The 17,348-nt window shown below is 40.5% G+C and overlaps 1 protein-coding gene across 1 annotated transcript in view; it reads left to right on the top strand.

The window, feature by feature from the left end:
• SNTG2 (syntrophin gamma 2) overlaps positions 1-7,178 on the top strand; it is a 335,642-nt gene extending 328,464 nt beyond the window's left edge. Inside the window, exon 17 of the mRNA XM_030195159.1 lies at positions 7,047-7,178. Within this exon, the coding sequence (XP_030051019.1) occupies positions 7,047-7,178 (132 nt within the window). The remainder of the gene's footprint in view (positions 1-7,046) is intronic.
• The last annotated feature ends 10,170 nt before the right edge of the window (positions 7,179-17,348 follow it).

Genomic DNA, 17,348 nt, shown 5'->3' with positions numbered 1-17,348 from the left:
GACAAAGACATGAGCAGCCCATAATTGAAGGGTAGGTTATTGGTAACAGTGAGAGATAGCACATCACAAATTAAATCCGGAAAATCACATTGTGGAAAGTATATGAATTTATTTGCATTCTGCAGAGGGAAATAAGTATTTAATCCCTCTGGCAAACAAGACCTAATACTTGGTGGCAAAACCCTTGTTGGCAAGCACAGCGGTCAGACGTCTTCTGTAGTTGATGATGAGGTTTGCACACATGTCAGGAGGAATTTTGGTCCACTCCTCTTTGCAGATCGTCTCTAAATCATTAAGAGTTCTGGGCTGTCGCTTGGCAACTCGCAGCTTCAGCTCCCTCCATAAGTTTTCAATGGGATTAAGGTCTGGTGACTGGCTAGGCCACTCCATGACCCTAATGTGCTTCTTCCTGAGCCACTCCTTTGTTGCCTTGGCTGTATGTTTTGGGTCATTGTCGTGCTGGAAGACCCAGCCACGACCCATTTTTAAGGCCCTGGCGGAGGGAAGGAGGTTGTCACTCAGAATTGTACGGTACATGGCCCCATCCATTCTCCCATTGATGCGGTGAAGTAGTCCTGTGCCCTTAGCAGAGAAACACCCCCAAAACATAACATTTCCACCTCCATGCTTGACAGTGGGGACGGTGTTCTTTGGGTCATAGGCAGCATTTCTCTTCCTCCAAACACGGCGAGTTGAGTTCATGCCAAAGAGCTCAATTTTTGTCTCATCTGACCACAGCACCTTCTCCCAATCACTCTCGGCATCATCCAGGTGTTCACTGGCAAACTTCAGACGGGCCGTCACATGTGCCTTCCGGAGCAGGGGGACCTTGCGGGCACTGCAGGATTGCAATCCGTTATGTCGTAATGTGTTACCAATGGTTTTCGTGGTGACAGTGGTCCCAGCTGCCTTGAGATCATTGACAAGTTCCCCCCTTGTAGTTGTAGGCTGATTTCTAACCTTCCTCATGATCAAGGATACCCCACGAGGTGAGATTTTGCGTGGAGCCCCAGATCTTTGTCGATTGACAGTCATTTTGTACTTCTTCCATTTTCTTACTATGGCACCAACAGTTGTCTCCTTCTCGCCCAGCATCTTACTGATGGTTTTGTAGCCCATTCCAGCCTTGTGCAGGTGTATGATCTTGTCCCTGACATCCTTAGATAGCTCCTTGCTCTTGGCCATTTTGTAGAGGTTAGAGTCTGACTGATTCACTGAGTCTGTGGACAGGTGTCTTTCATACAGGTGACCATTGCCGACAGCTGTCTGTCATGCAGGTAACGAGTTGATTTGGAGCATCTACCTGGTCTGTAGGGGCCAGATCTCTTACTGGTTGGTGGGGGATCAAATACTTATTTCCCTCTGCAGAATGCAAATAAATTCATATACTTTCCACAATGTGATTTTCCGGATTTAATTTGTGATGTGCTATCTCTCACTGTTACCAATAACCTACCCTTCAATTATGGGCTGCTCATGTCTTTGTCAGTGGGCAAACTTACAAAATCAGCAAGGGATCAAATACTTATTTCCACCACTGTATTTAGCAAGGCTCATGTTTAGGTGCAAAAGAACAGGTGCCAATGTGTGCTGGCACTTCTGGTTTTCTATAGACGTGCACACAAAGAAACTGCATTTACCAGCCTGCTCTCCCCCTCCCCATTTGCTGCAAGTTTTCTAAGTATATAATCTGAATGCATTTAGCTTGAATATGTGATGAAGTGTCTGTGGTGTTGATGAGGAGTTGCATGATGAAGTGGCAGATGAAGGTGATGAAAACATTGTTCTTCTGCACTTTCCCTATCCCTGCCCCTTGCAGGGACCGTGATTCTCATTACCAGTTTGCAACTGCCTCTGAACTTGAAGCTACCACTGTCACAGAACTACAGTAACTGCAAGCTGTGCCAGCACAGGGCCTTATGTTTTTTTTAATGCTGGCCATGGCATTTAAAAAAATTATATATATTCAGTGTCAGTATATGGGTAGGTGGTGATGTTATATGTGTAGTGGCAATATTTGGTTGCTGTAAGTTAGAGGCCGACCACATTTTGGTTTCAGTTTCAAAGCTGAAACCTGATCGAAATCCAGGTTTGGACGTGCTTCAGTTTCAGCCAACAATACCAGTGCAATTTTGGCTGAAATTGAAAATCATTCCCCCCTTCCCCGACCACAAGGGTGACCACTCTCTGCTGCCCCCTCAACCAAAAGTGCCATCTTCCCACCACCCATACCACCCATAGGCTCTCCCTGGGTCTATTTTAAAACCCTGGTGGTCCAGTCGCTCCTGCCCTTGCTGGCTCCGCAGTCAAAATGGCTGCTGCAGGAAGTCACAGCAACCATTTTGAGTCAGCATGGGCAGGAGTGACTGGGGATGGCTCCTGTCCAAATGAGGTCATTAGACCACCAGGGCTTCTATGTTAAGCCTGGAGAGGGCCTATGGGTGACTATCTGCTGGGAAGGGGGGGCAACAGTTTTAGTTTAAGCTTCAATTTTGGCTGAAACCAAGTGGTGAATTTCAGCTGCAGATTCAGTTTTGGTCACCCTCTACTATATGTGTAGCTAAATGATTGAATTTAGGATAGCCTTTTTGCTGGCCTAATATCACCCGCTATTTATTTATTGGGATTTATTATCAGCCTTTATGAAGAGATTCACCTAAAGCAGTGTACATAAGGTACAGTTTAACATATTATAGGGGCAATTCTATTAGTGGTCATTTCCATTTAGACTCCCCAATGCTGTGCAGTTAGAAAATATTCTATAACAACATTTGAATGTATAGGTACCCCATACATTTCAACACCTGCAGTTACATCAGCCATAGATATAGCATAATATATAGCATTGATACATGCAACTTACAGTTTTTGTAAGGCCTGGAAATGTCCCAATCATGTTCCACCCCTTACTTGCTATGTAAGTTAGATCTGCTGTAACAGAATAGCATTTAGATGCTCTGCTGAGACTTCTAAGTGTTAGTATTCTATATATTTACACACGTAAAGGTCACATAAAAGTGGGTACCTAGTTTATAGTATTACCTTTTAAAAGTATAATTAGGAGGAATGCCCTTGCTGCACCCCTAGTACTATCCTGATAGCGCCAGAACATTTACAGGAAACTTTTGGTGGCACTATCAGCATAGTGTCATTGAAAATTCATGGATAAAGGACTTATGCATTTAGCAATAGCTGCTAAGGAGGTAATACTATAAAGTAGGCACCATCATTTACCCACCACATTCATGAATAAACGATTGGAATACCTGCATGCACATACCACATACCACATAAATGTCAAAGATCCACCTAAACGCTACACGCATATCTTAAATTGCACATATGTAACAGGTGGGCATACACATAAGAAGAGCATGGGCATGACTCACACTTACCCAAGTAATTTATAGAATACTATACGTTTCATGTGTATCTCCAGCATTTAGGATCTAGCACTTACACCAGCTCTATGATTGCCATCCATGATCATGCCTGAATGAAACATTGAAAAATGAAGGTAGATAAAGACCATGTGGCCTATCCAGTCTGCCCATCCATGCCATCTACTCTCCCTATCACTCCCTTAGAGATCCTATGTACTTGTCCCAAGCTTTGTTGAATTCAGATGTGAAAACTTTTAGGTGATATTTTTTGAAAGTTCTTTACCTCAGCATCAGAAAATGTTCTTTTCTCGATGAGCTGACTCAGATGACTACTACTTGATCTGGTTTATGGGGTGGGGGTACTGTTTCTTCTAAGCTGAGCAGGATTGAGGTCTACAAAATCCTGAGTAGAGTAGAGTAGAAGTAAATCAATTTTTTACTTGTTCCAAAAGTACAAAGACTAGGGAACACTCGAGGAAATTACATGGAAATACTTTTAAAATAAAAAGGAGGAAATATTTTTTCACTCAATGAAAAATTAAGCTCTGGAACTCTTTGCTGGAGGATGTGGTAACAGCGGTTAGCGTATCTGAGTTTAAAAAAGGTTTGGACAAGTTCCTGGAGAAAAAGTCCATAGTTTGCTATCGAGACAGACATGGGGAAACAACTATTTGCCCCAGGATTGGTAGCAAGGAATGTTGCTACCCTGGCTTGACCACTGTTTGGAAACAGGATACTGGGCTGGATGAACCATTGATCAGACCCAATATGGCTACTGTTATGTTCACATTTGATGAGTCTGGCTTTTTATGCTGCTGCTGGTTAAATTTAAGGTTGTGCTTGAGACCTTCTGCTGCCTGTTTATGGACTATGAAGTAGATTTAAGTTTGTAATATTTTGTTATGTTTTTAGGTCTGTGTGATTTATGTATTTTATGTGTGTATATTTTCTACCACACCCTGGATAAGGATGGGTTATAAATAATAAATCTAAATCTATAATAAATGAAATGCATAAAAATTGCAAATAAGAAGAAAAGCCTCAACAGGCTCTTGTCTATAGTCTTTTTAGAATAATGGAGCTCTCGCTGTCATCATTGGCTTAAAAACACCTCCAAAAATGCATCACATTTTGGGCAACTTTTGCAAAATTAGGGGGGAAAGCAACTAAAGTTCCATGCATATAGCTGATTTGTGCATGCAATTTAATTGATTAATAAGCCAATCAGCTCCAATAATTGGCTGCCAACAATAATTGGCTACTGTCGAATGTGCAGGTGATGTGGGTTTATCTAATGTCACCTCTATAGGGGAATGCTGGACCCACCTCCAAAGATTCCCTCAGGGCCTTTGCACTTAAGGCACAAGGGGGGTCTTTGATTAAGTCTCAATAGCGTTTTTAGGTCACAGTGGAAATCAGCTGGCGGTATATTCCTATGGGCATCTCGGCATTTACACCAGCTGATTTCTACTGTGAACTAAAAACACTACCACAACTTAGTAAAAGACCCCCTTGATTTTTTATTTATTTATTTATTTGAATATTTGATATACCGCAAATTGATCCTTGACAGGCGACTAAGCAGTTTACAACAATACATTTAAAAGAAAATTTCTGGCACTGCTGATGAAGGGGAAGAAGAGTAGGGAAAGTGAGGGAGGGAGGGAGGGAGGGAGGGAGGGAGTGAAATAGAAGGGAGAGAAAAGAGGCGAGGGAAAGGAGAATGGGGAATATGGCAGCAAAACAAAATGGGGCTCCTATTTTAGCTCCTAACCTATGTTAAGTATGAAAACCTAGGACCGTGTTTACTAAGCTGCTCTGTAGGCGCACTAACATTTTTTGTGCGCTAAAAAATTAGCATGCACTAACACTAGAGACACCCATAGTGCGCGCAAAAAATTAGCATGCACTAACACTAGAGACACCCATAGGAATACATGGAGGGGCATAATTGAACGAAAACGTCTATCTCCATGGGCGTTTATCTCCGAGAACAGGTCCGTGAAGGGGCGGACCGAACCGTATTTTCGAAAAAAAAATAGACGTCCATGTTTTATTCGACAATTTGTGAGCTGGGCGTTTTTGTTTTTCAGTGATAATGGAAAATGAAAGCGCCCAGCTCAAAAACGAATAAATCCGAGGCATTTGTTCGTGGGAGGGGCCAGGAGTCGTAGTGCACTGGTCCCCCTCACATGCCAGGACACCAACCGGGCACCCTAGGGGGCACTTTTACAAAAACAAAAAAAAAGGTAAAAGAGCTCCCAGGTGTATAGCACCCTTCCCTTGTGTGTTGAGCCCCCCAAATCGCCCTCAAAACCCACTGCCCACAAGTCTACACCATTACTATAGCCCTAAGGGGTGAAGGGGGGCACCTACATGTGGGTACAGTGGGTTTGGGGGGGTTGGACGACTAAGCATTAAGCAGCACAGGTGGGGGGGGGTGGGCCTGGGTCCACCTGCCTGAAGTCCACTGCACCCCCTAACAACTGCTCCAGGGACCTGCATACTGCTGCCAGGGAGGTGGGTATGACATTTGAGGATGAAAATAAAAAGTTGTGAAACATCATTTTTTGTGGTGGGAGGGGGTTAGTGACCACTGGGGGAGTCAGGGGAGGTCATCCCCGATTCCCTCTGGTGGTAATCTGGTCATTTAGGGCACTTTTTGGGGCCTTATTCGTGAAAAAACAGGGTCCAAGAAAAGTGCCCTAAATTCTAGCTACAAACGCATACTTTTTTTCCATTATCGGCGAAAGGCGCCCATCTCTGTTTGGGTGATAACCACGCCCCAGTCCCGCCTTCACCACGCCTCCGACACACCCCCGTCAACTTTGTACGCTTCCGCAATGGAGTGCAGTTGAAAACGTCCAAGTTCGGCTTTCGATTATACCGCGTTATTCGTTTTTGGGAGATAAACGCCTATCTCCCGATTTAGGTCGCAATATAGGTGTTTTTGTCTTTCGATTATACTGTAAGCTGGATGGTGTTTCTAGTATTAGTGTGTGCTAAAAATTAGCGCATGCTAAAAATGATAGCGCATCTTAGTAAACAGGGCCCCTAGTGTGCTTTAGTAAGCATACCCCTGTATATGTTAATATGTGAATGCATGTTAAAGCGAAAGCACACTTTAGCAAATCTAGCCCTCAAGGCCCTGTTTACTAAACATTTTACCATGGATATAAACTGTCTGGGATTTACTAAACCATTGTCATGCTATCTGCAAATAACAGAAACTAAAAAATAAAACTAAAATGAACTAATATTTTTAAATGTGGAAACAGAAAACTGAAAGAAAATATTTTGCAAAATATTCTGCAGGTCACATTTGTCTGTCTGAGCCATATTATATACTAACATCTATGTGACTAAAATCACCAGAAACAAACAAAATGAGGTTTTATGAATTCTGTTAAAGCAAATAATGTGTAATACAACTGTCCAAACCCCCATCCTTTTATGTGAAAGAATAAAAGTTACAGAAATTCAAACGTAGCTTTTTCAGACTCCTTATGGACCCACGAAAAGAAAAATCGGCCATTCTCAGCATTTTGGATCTGCTATATTTTAGTCACCTTTTCCCAGGGAGGGTCACAATATCATACTATATTGTGAAATTCAATATGTTTAGTTATTGATTTACATTTGTCCTTCCGCTTCACTCTGCAGGAACTTGAATTCCAGGACCTGACAGCAGTTTTGCATTGCATTCACTCGTTTATTGCTGCAAAGGTGGCATCCCTGGATCCTGTATTCACAGAAAATCAGAAAACTGCAAGAAAACATGTGTACAACAGTTGAATTCAGATTCTACTAAACAAAAGACATTTGAATTATTTTCTTAAAGATATTATTCTTTAATGCACAATATTAAATGTTATCTGATTTTATAAGAAATGTATAACTATGAAATGGCTAAAGTAATAACAGCAGTTTCATACTTTCTTTATAAACCTAGCATATCAACACATATCAAGTTCTTGTTAAAATGTAATTCAAAATATTGAATGTTAATCAAAACCACCACATGAAAATACTTATGATCTATTTCTATTTTGTCCTTTTCTCAAAAAAGGACATTGTTTGTGTGATCAAATTGACTTATTCAATGGCACTTTAAAATTTTTGCTTAAAGTTACAAAAACAGTAAAAAAGAAAAGACATTATGCAGTATGAATTCATTTTCATCACTCATTTATGAGCAGAATAGTTGAAGCTAATTAATCTAAGAAAAAACGACGACAGTGCTGGAGACAAGCAGAGTCTGCAGTACTGCAACAAAAAATGAAGAAGAGAAGCCAAGACAGGCCTTATGGTCCTTCTCTGTCCTGCTAATAAAAAGCCCAGCTTCGCATAACTCATTTAGAAATCCTTTTACTAAGCTGTGTTAGGTACAAAGCACGCCTAGCACAGCTTATAATGGCATATCGCCAAACACGCTCAGGCATCAACTGCCAAATGTGCACATGCTAACTGCACACTAAAATATATATATATATATATATATATATATATATATATATATATATATATATATATATATATATACATATTTTTTTTTTTTTTTTTTTTTTTTTTTGTGAGGGAGCATGGTAGGAGGAGAGTGGGTGTTCCTGCACTAACCAGTTAATGCAACTACATTCGTACCGCACATGGATAGCATGTGAGCCCTTACCGTCTATGAAATGAGTGACAGCAAGTACACAAGAGGTAATTTTTCAAAATTGACCATGTGCTAATGGCAACATTAGCATGTGGGTAAAAAACAGTTGGAAGTAGACAATGGCTTTCCAAGAACAAACCAGCGATACTTCAAAGATTCATGAAAACAATGTTTATTGGTAGTTGAAGACTCGACACAGCACTGTGTTTCATCAGAAAATGTCTTCTTCTAGAGTCTTTGTGCTTATTCTGGAGACTAAAACCATCTAATATGTCATGAGATGTAAAAAATAAATGTGGGCTGACCTTTGAAAGTTTCTTGCTGAAAAACAGCGCAGTGGTACTCTTGTAGTAATGGCAAAATACCAGTATTTCACCATTACTACGAGAGTACCACTGCTGTTGTTCAGCAAGAAACTTTCAAAGGTCTTTCTCAAGATCACATGTATTTCTACATCTCTTGACATATTGGATGGTTTTAATCTCCAGAATAAGGACAAAGACTCCAGAAGAAGGCATTTTCTGCTGAAACACAGTGCTGTGTCGATTCTTCAGCTACCAATAAACATTGTTTTCCTGAATCTTTCAAATATCATCAGTTTGTCCTTGGAAAGCCCTTAATCCACCTCCCACTATTTTTTTTTTACCTTTGTGCTCCTTGTGGGATTCCAGTTTTCCTCAACTCTGGTGTACCGCCATTGTGTAACATTAGCAAATGGTCATTAATATAAAAAAGAGATTTTAACGGCTGCAGTAAAAATGGTCTTAGTGCACGGGAAAGGCCTGCTTAAGGGCACGCTAAGGACACTTTTTAACATAGTTTATTTAAAGGACTTCTTAGGTAAGAACGGGGGGTCTCCTAGGCTGGAGTTTACTGATTATATTATAAAATGCTTGTTGAATTTGGAGCTCCATTTTAAAATATGCACATGGCTATAGGAAATACACATGCAGTTTGCAGGGCATCATGGGTACTACTACTACTATTTAACATTTCTAAAGCGCTACCAGGGTTGCACAGTGCTGTACAATTAACAAAGAAGGATAGTCCCTGCTCAAAGTAGCTTACAATCTAAAGGACAAAAAGTGCAGTCAATCAAGATTGAGGCAGTCTAGATTTCCTGGATAGAGGTACAATGGTTAGGTGCCGAAAGCGACATTGAAGAGGTAGGCTTTGAGTAAGGCTTTGAAGATGAGCAGGGAGAGGGCCTGGCGTATGGGCTCAGGGAGTTTATTCCAAGCATGGGGTGAGGTGAGGCAGAAAGGGCGGAGTCTGGAGTTGGCGGTGGTGGAGAAGGGTACTGAGAGGAGGGATTTGTCCTGTGAACAGAGGCTACAGGTAGGAGCGTAAGGGGAGATGAGGGTAGAGAGGTAGTGAGGGGCTGCAGATTGAGTGCATTTCTAGGTTAGTAGGAGAAGCTTGAACTGTATGTGGTACCTGATCGGAAGCCAGTGAAGTGACTTGAGGAGAGGGGTGATATGAGCATATCGGTCTAGGCGGAAGATAAGATGCGCAGCAGAGTTCTGAACGGATTGAAGGCACCTAAGTAGATGCTGTTTTATGAAAACAAGTAGACACCTACCTTTATAAAATTCTAATATATGAGGCAGAGAATGCATCCTGAATGTACGTATGTTCACTTGCACCTGTTTGAGAGAGTAAATAAAGGCACGCACTTCCCACGGATTCTATAAACTCACCTGTAAATCAGAAGGCATAGACAATTTGCACGCACAATTTAATTGCTTAACAAGCCAATCAGTGCCAATATTTTGCTGCTAATATCCAATTATTTGGTTCTAATTGGTCTTAATTAGGATTTACTTGCAGATGGTATTCTATAACGATCTACACGTAAATCCTAACATGTGTAAATTTTGGGGGGGCGTGGCTAGGGGCATTCTGGAGGCATTCCAGAATTTTACAAGCATAAATATAGAATTCAGTCGAACCAAGCCTAATTTAGGCACCTGCATTTACACCTGCTTTTAACAGGCGTAATTGCTGGGGCCTAAAGTTAGGCATGGTTTATGCTCTAAGCACTATTCTATAAGGAATGCATACCCTTTATAGAATAGCGCTTACTGCGTAAATTTTTCAATGCCGGTTTTTAGTTTCCACTTACTTATAGAATTTACCCCTTTATACATATATGCACATAAATTAAGGTATTTCATAACCTAAGCACTTATATTCTAACTCTGCTTATGCTCTGTCAGAATTCTACCCCATGAGACATACCTTTACACCAGTCAGCATTTTATAGGAGCTCATTTAATGTGTATGTGGTATTTGGAAAAAATGAGACCCCTTACATAGCTTCAAAATACTTTGAAATTGTTTAAACATTTAGGGGTCCTTTTAGTAAGCTGCGGTAAGTACTAACGCATGCTTACCGCAGGTTAAAAAGCACTACTGCAGGACACGCTTAGGTGTCCTGTAGTTGTTTTGGGATCAGTGCAAGCTACCCATGCACTAAAATATATAATTTATTTTTTAGCACTTGGTGCGAGTCTGGAGGCAGAGAGTAGGTGTATTCTGTGAAAGTTGGTTAGCGCGTGGTTAGCGCATGAGCCCTTACTGCCTACAAAATAGGTGGCGATAAAGGCTCATCTGCTAATAGCCACATGTTAATGGGGAAATTAGCGCATGGCCATTAAGAGGAAACATGGAAAATGGGGCCATTTTACCACCATGATAAAAGTGGCCTCAGTATGCAGGAAAGACCCATGTTGGTGATAGTTCAGGCCACTTTTTAACACAGCTTGGTAAAAGGGCCCCTTAGTAAGACCTTTGGAAATACATTAGTATAATTGGGGGGGGGGGGGGTTCTTAGTTAATTCATAATTTGTGTTCAAAATGTCCTCCCTCAACCATGACACATTCATAAAGTCTTTGACACCACTGATCTGTTCGCTCAATGAATTCTGGGGTTCTATTAATTAAGAGATTAACTGTTTTGCAAGCTCGATGCACTGGAGCTCCATCTTGTTGAAAAATAAAGCAGTCAGAAATGTCTCAAATTTCAGGTTGATGTTTTGGGGTTATTTGGGAAAATGTTGGGGTCTCATTTTTTTCCAGACACCATGTTTATGAGGCCACAAATTCATGGGATTAAGTTTGACCTTCATAGTGGGAATGGGCATTTTATAAAGGAATATATTTTTTAAAAGCTGCATCACAGGGCTCTGAATGTGTAAATGCAGACACCTAAATGTGTAAGCCATGATTTAACAGATTACTTGTGTAAGTTTTAACACTTGCATATGTAAGTTCCACATGTTACACAACTGGATATCCAAGAGGAATCAATTAAGGTATCAAGCTAGAAAAACCTCTAATTTACGGATTTTTGAAGTGGTTTTAAACACAAGAGAAGTAAACACATTTGCCCTGACAATCACTTCTGCAAGCCCCAGGTCCAAATCAGCCATTAACTGACATACCTGCCATGGAGCATTTCACATGTATGGCATTTGCACATTTAAATGCCACACATATTTTCTAAAATGATCTCTCTGGGCAAGTCATTTAACCCTCCATTGCCCCAGGTACAAATAAGTACCTGTATATGTAAGCCACATTGAGCCTGCCATGAGTGGGAAGGCGCGGAGTACAAATGTAACAAAAAAACATCATATTCCTCTGCTATGAATTTTCTACAGTTTTCAGCAATCACTTGGTATGTAGGCTAAAAAGCCTTTGAGGGCAATGGTGTTCAATGGTCCCTTCTCCCTAATCCACTCCCCTCACTCTGCTATTGAGATAGACATGGTAAAGCCACTGCTGTTCTTGGGATTGGTAGCATTGAATCTTACTACTACTACTACTACTACTTAACATTTCTAGAGCGCTACTAGGGTTACGCAGCGCTGTACAATTTAACAAAGAGAGACAGTCCCTGCTCAAAGAGCTTACAATCTAATAGACAAGTGAACGGTCGGTCCGATAGGGGCAGTCAAATTGGGGCAGTCTGGATTCACTGAACGGTAAGGGTTTAGGTACTTGTGACCTAGATTGATAACTGGTGGAAGCAGGATACTCGACTAGATGGACCCAAGGAGGTTTACAGGAGATAGCATGATGTCAAAAGATGAAGCCATCTTTCCCAGGCTGCTGCCATATTGGTGTACTTTAAACAAGCTATCAGTTAGCAGTAACCGAGAAGAAAATTCCAAATACCTGACTCTGTAAACATGACAAATAGGTAAAAAAAAAAAGATAAAAAAAGAGAGAGAAAATATCTTTAACTTCTTAGAAACGATACTGCCTTCATTTACTATCACCTAAGCACTTTCCTACCTGTTTCTTCTCACCTTCAGCTTGGTGCATGGCACCTCATCCAAATTGAAAATCATCTGTCCTGGGTACTCGTTTTATAGCAGAAAAGCTAACAATAATTTTTATGCTGTTTTAGTGATTTTAATTTTTATTTCATGATATATATATATGTACGGAAAGCTTTCAAATAAATAAATAAAAAGCTGTCAAATAAAAAAAAACACATAGTCATAGGCATTTGCTATTGTTTTTATATAGAATAATCTTTATTGTCATCATATGCAAAAATAAAGGCATATCGCACAGCACTGAAATCCACAATACCGCATTGCAAATAACAAAGCACGCTCTGGGGCACTGATAAATACATTTTGAATATAACTCCCCCCCCCCTTCACAGACCCCTCAAAAACTCCCCACTACCCATATCCCGCCCTGATCCCCTCCTAACAGCAAGAATTAAAAAATCAAGGAGGTTTGCTAAAACAATATAAGCCTCACAAGTTTGCTTTTGTTTTCAATATTATCTGCAAATGTTTGCAGTCACTCAATATGGCAGTAAACTCCAACCAGTACCTTCAGCCCAGATAATGTCTCAGATAGACTCATGCCATTTCCTGTCATAAAACCTCCTTGGATAGACCATTGGTCTGACCCAGTATTGCTATGTTCTTACCCCCCCCCCCCCCCCCCCCAACTCATTGAGCTTATTCCAAGAACAGGGAAACAGATTGGAGAATGGCATGGTCTAAGCTTGTATTTCTTTAATACAGTCTAAATTCTCATTATGATAAACTGGGTCTATCCAGATATTTTCATAAAACTATTAATAAGAATGTAAAGAGGCATTCTCTTTGTGCCTGCACTTATGCATGTTTAACACAAGTAAATGCAGGATTAATTAGTATCAAGTGTTCTAGCATGTACGAGCAAGGGGGTGACAAAATATAAAAGAAGAAGGGGTAGACCAGTGTGGTTCCAAAACAAATGGTTTATTAACAATAAAGATGACTCCGTGGAGGAATACATCTCTACTGTTATACAATATTGTTGTGCAAAGAAAATTCCTCATGGATTACGTATTTCTAAAGTTCCTACTGTGTAACTTGATAATCAGCAGTTCCTCAATCACTGGTGTGCAATATTGAATAAGTGTTCTCTCGACCTAATGATCTTGGTAACTGAAACTTCTAAACAAAAAAGTGAAGAATTGCGTGCTAGTTATAATGAGAAAACAGATGCTCTTAGAAATATAGACAAAGACGTCAACTTCATATTACATGATGGAAATAAATGTTTAGAGAGACTTCAAAAGGACATCAGGAAAACTACTACTACTACTACTTAACATTTCTAGAGTGCTACTAGGGTTATGCAGCGCTGTACAGTTTAACAAAGAAGGACAGTCCCTGCTCAAAGGAGCTTACAATCTAAAGAATGAAATGTCAAGTTGGGACAGTTTAGATTTCCTGAATAGAGGTATAGTGGTTAGGTGCTGAAGGCAACATTGAAGAGGTGGGCTTTGAGCAAGATTAAACTAAAGATTATGGCAGAGGCAACATCTATCCATGGTCCAAAGCAAGACCATAAAAAAGAACCAAGATTGCTGGTGATCACCAGCAGGTTTATGTTTCTCACAATACAAATAATGATAAAAGCTCAAATCATCACGATAATATACTTCCTAAGGGTAGGAGTAAAAATAGAATACGTAGTGATTCTGTGGACCTTTATACTTCCCTTTCTACTAGTCTGGCACCTATATCACAGGCCTCTATAACACAGGCTCTATCACTAAATTTGTTAAGATCACAAATAAATGAGCAATTATCATCATGGGTAGCAGTTCCTCCTGCTCACTCTGTTTTAGAGAAAATTTCGGAACCTCACCCATTGAGAATTCAGAGGTGTATTCCTCCATCATGGAACCATCTTTATTGTCAATAAGCATCTGTTTTGGAACCACACTAGTCTACCCCCCCCCCCCTTCTTCTTTTATAATTTTTTGCTTGTGGTCTGTTTCTAACAGTGGTCAATCTAGATCACAAGTACCTGGCAGAAACCCAAGTAATAGCAACATTCCATGCTACCAATCCCAGGGCAAGCAGTAGCTTCCTCATGTCTGTCTCAATAGCAGACTATGGACTTTTCCTCCAGGAGCTTGTCCAAACCTTTTTTAAACCCAGATACACTAACGGCTGTTATATATCCTCAGGCAAAGAGTTCCAGAGTTTTTCTGTACATTACACACTCAAGTGGTGGATAACTGTAAGCAACCTATTACAGAATTGCCCCTTTGATGTTTGCATATTATCACTAGATACATAATTTCTGGCACTGCTTCCACCCCACTCCCTTTATTATCTTGAAATAATTTAGCTGTGTTGTGATTTAATTGACCCAATTTTATCCATATAGTATTTCAGAATATCTGGATAGGCAAGTTATATATTTTCCAACTGCTGACAAATACATGTATCCATGAACCCCATAGAATTTAATACTCACCAGCTTAAGGTGGAGATGCCATCGTCATCTGCCAACCTCCCTTTACTTCATGGCAGTGACATTTTATTATTGCCAGGAGTGAAAGCCCCACCTAACCTGTAGATGAAAAAAACATCCTCATTACTCCATACTCATTTGTAAACTTTTACCTGTAGGCTTATTAAGGGTATCTGAACTGTACAAGTAAGTAATGGTCAGACAACTCATCCAACTTCAAATATTATTTCTTTTGTGGTGCTCAGAGGGCCTTTGTCTGCTGTATAAACACTAGAGCAGACTTGCTTCTACATTACCATCATCATCATGGGTGAATTTTACCAAACTTCATTAAAGCAATATAAATAAGAATTTAGTAAACCATATGTTAGCAGTAAGATATACTTAGATGTATCCCCTAAAAGCACAATTCACAGAGCTGTAAGATATCCCACATTTCCTCATACTCTTTCACTCTACCTAATTCCCTTCTCCCAGCCCTGTACTCTAACAGAGTCTAACAAAACCTATTAAGGGAAGATATTCCATACCAAACGTGGGTTGGGTGAGTAAACCTCTATGCAGGGACAGCAAAAGAGGCCCAGCCAGCCTGCATGCAGCCTTTTAAACCCATTGGGAAATACCAGCCTGGTTCCATCCCCCATATTAGCAAGGCTGACCTCAGCTTACCAATCAGGGAGGATCCTGGTTTAAGATCAGAAGTCAGGCCATCATTTGAGCTCAGAGGATATTAGGCTATGTGGCATCAAGCATATTGAATTAGTCATGAAACAGCTAGAGTTCTTTATGAACCTAGTAATCCAGTTAACAAATATTAGTCTCTCATTTTGCCTTTATGAGCAAATAATGTTACCTGTTAATTCATGGATATATAATTGCTTCCATCCTATGAATTGAACAGACATTTATCCTCTTATATATTATTTAATAGTCTTGGTTAGAAACAGATACTGAGATAAAATTACTGTTTATATGGTGGGTTATTTGCTTGTTTGGAAACATAGAATATATAGAAAAATCAAATTGCACTCTCTTCGATAAACAATAGTCTTGTTTACTAAAATTGTTGCCTATTCTTGATAGAGTTATCCATTACAAGATGATTTTATCATTACAGAGTACATTGTTTTCTCCAGATTTATAATGCAGAGACGTTATAAATAAGAAAGGGATTACTGAAACGTATAAAGGTTAAGAATCTGTCAATGTAAAATAAATTAATAAATTAGAAGAAGAAAATGAAGTGTGATTGACCAAACAGTACTTTAGTGAATCTCTATTATAATAATAACAGTGGAGCCTGTTAACTAAAGTGTGGTTAGCTTTTGCAGTTACTGCAGCTTAAGTGCAAAGCTTAAGGTGTGGTAAATACAACACCTGTACAGAAAATGCAGGGAGCATGAACAGCATCTGTCTTGCATTTACTGCACAGTGCAAACACTTACTGAACGGCCTGCTTTACATGTCTTGGTGCTATCTGCCAAGGAATGTAACATGGGTACAACAAAAAAGTCCACATCCTTGCAGTTCAGCATGGCCCAACCCAACCCCTGCAGCCATCTCATCCTGATCAAAATACTCTGATCAGGCCTTTCACCCTGTTAGTATCTCCATCCCAATCAGATCTGTTGTTGTGACAGTACCCCACATCAACACCCAGACAGATTCAGCTTCAGTAACTGGAACAAGGCCTTTGCCATGCAGACATCTGCAATCTGTGACCTAAAAATAGCAGGGACAAATCATGATCAAGTATATGTATATAGTATCACATCATACCTTGTACTGAGTTTATCTTGTTGGGTAGATTGGATGGACCGTACAGGTCTTTATCTGCCATCATCTTCTATGTTACTACCAGGCTTATTTTCAAACGAGAAGGGCGCCCATCTTTCGACACAAATCGGGAGATGGGCGTCCTTCTCCCAGGGTCGCCCAAATCGGCATAATCAAAAGCCAATTTTTGGCGTCCCCATCTGCTTTCCGTCATGGGGATGACCATTGTTCCTTGGGGTGTGTCGGAAGATTAGCGAAGGCGGGACTGGTGCATGCTTAACACATGGACGTCTTCGACCGATAATGGAAAAAAGAAGGCCGTCCCTGATGAGAACTTGGCCTACTTTACTTGGTCTATTTTTTCTTGCGACCAAGTCTCAAAAAGATGCCCGAACTGACCAGATGACCACCGGATTGAATCGGGGATGACCTCCCCTTACTCCTCCAGTGGTCACTAACCCCCTCCCATCCTAAAAAAATACTTTAAAAATATTTTTTGCCAGCCTGTATGCCAGCCTCAAATGTCATACCCAGCTCAATGACAGCAGTATGCAGGTCCCTGGAGCAGTTTTAGTGGGTGCAGTGCACTTCAGGCAGGCGGACCCAGGCCCATTCCCCCTTACCTGTTACACTTATGGTGGTAAATGTGAGCCCTTCAAAACTACTACTACTACTACCACTACCCACCATAAACCCACTGTACCCACTTGTAGGTGCCCTCCTTCACCCCTTAGAGCTATGGTAGT

This window comes from Microcaecilia unicolor, chromosome 3 (genome assembly GCF_901765095.1).
Source record: "Microcaecilia unicolor chromosome 3, aMicUni1.1, whole genome shotgun sequence".
NCBI lineage: Eukaryota > Metazoa > Chordata > Amphibia > Gymnophiona > Siphonopidae > Microcaecilia > Microcaecilia unicolor.
This window is presented reverse-complemented; position numbering and strand designations above follow the sequence as displayed.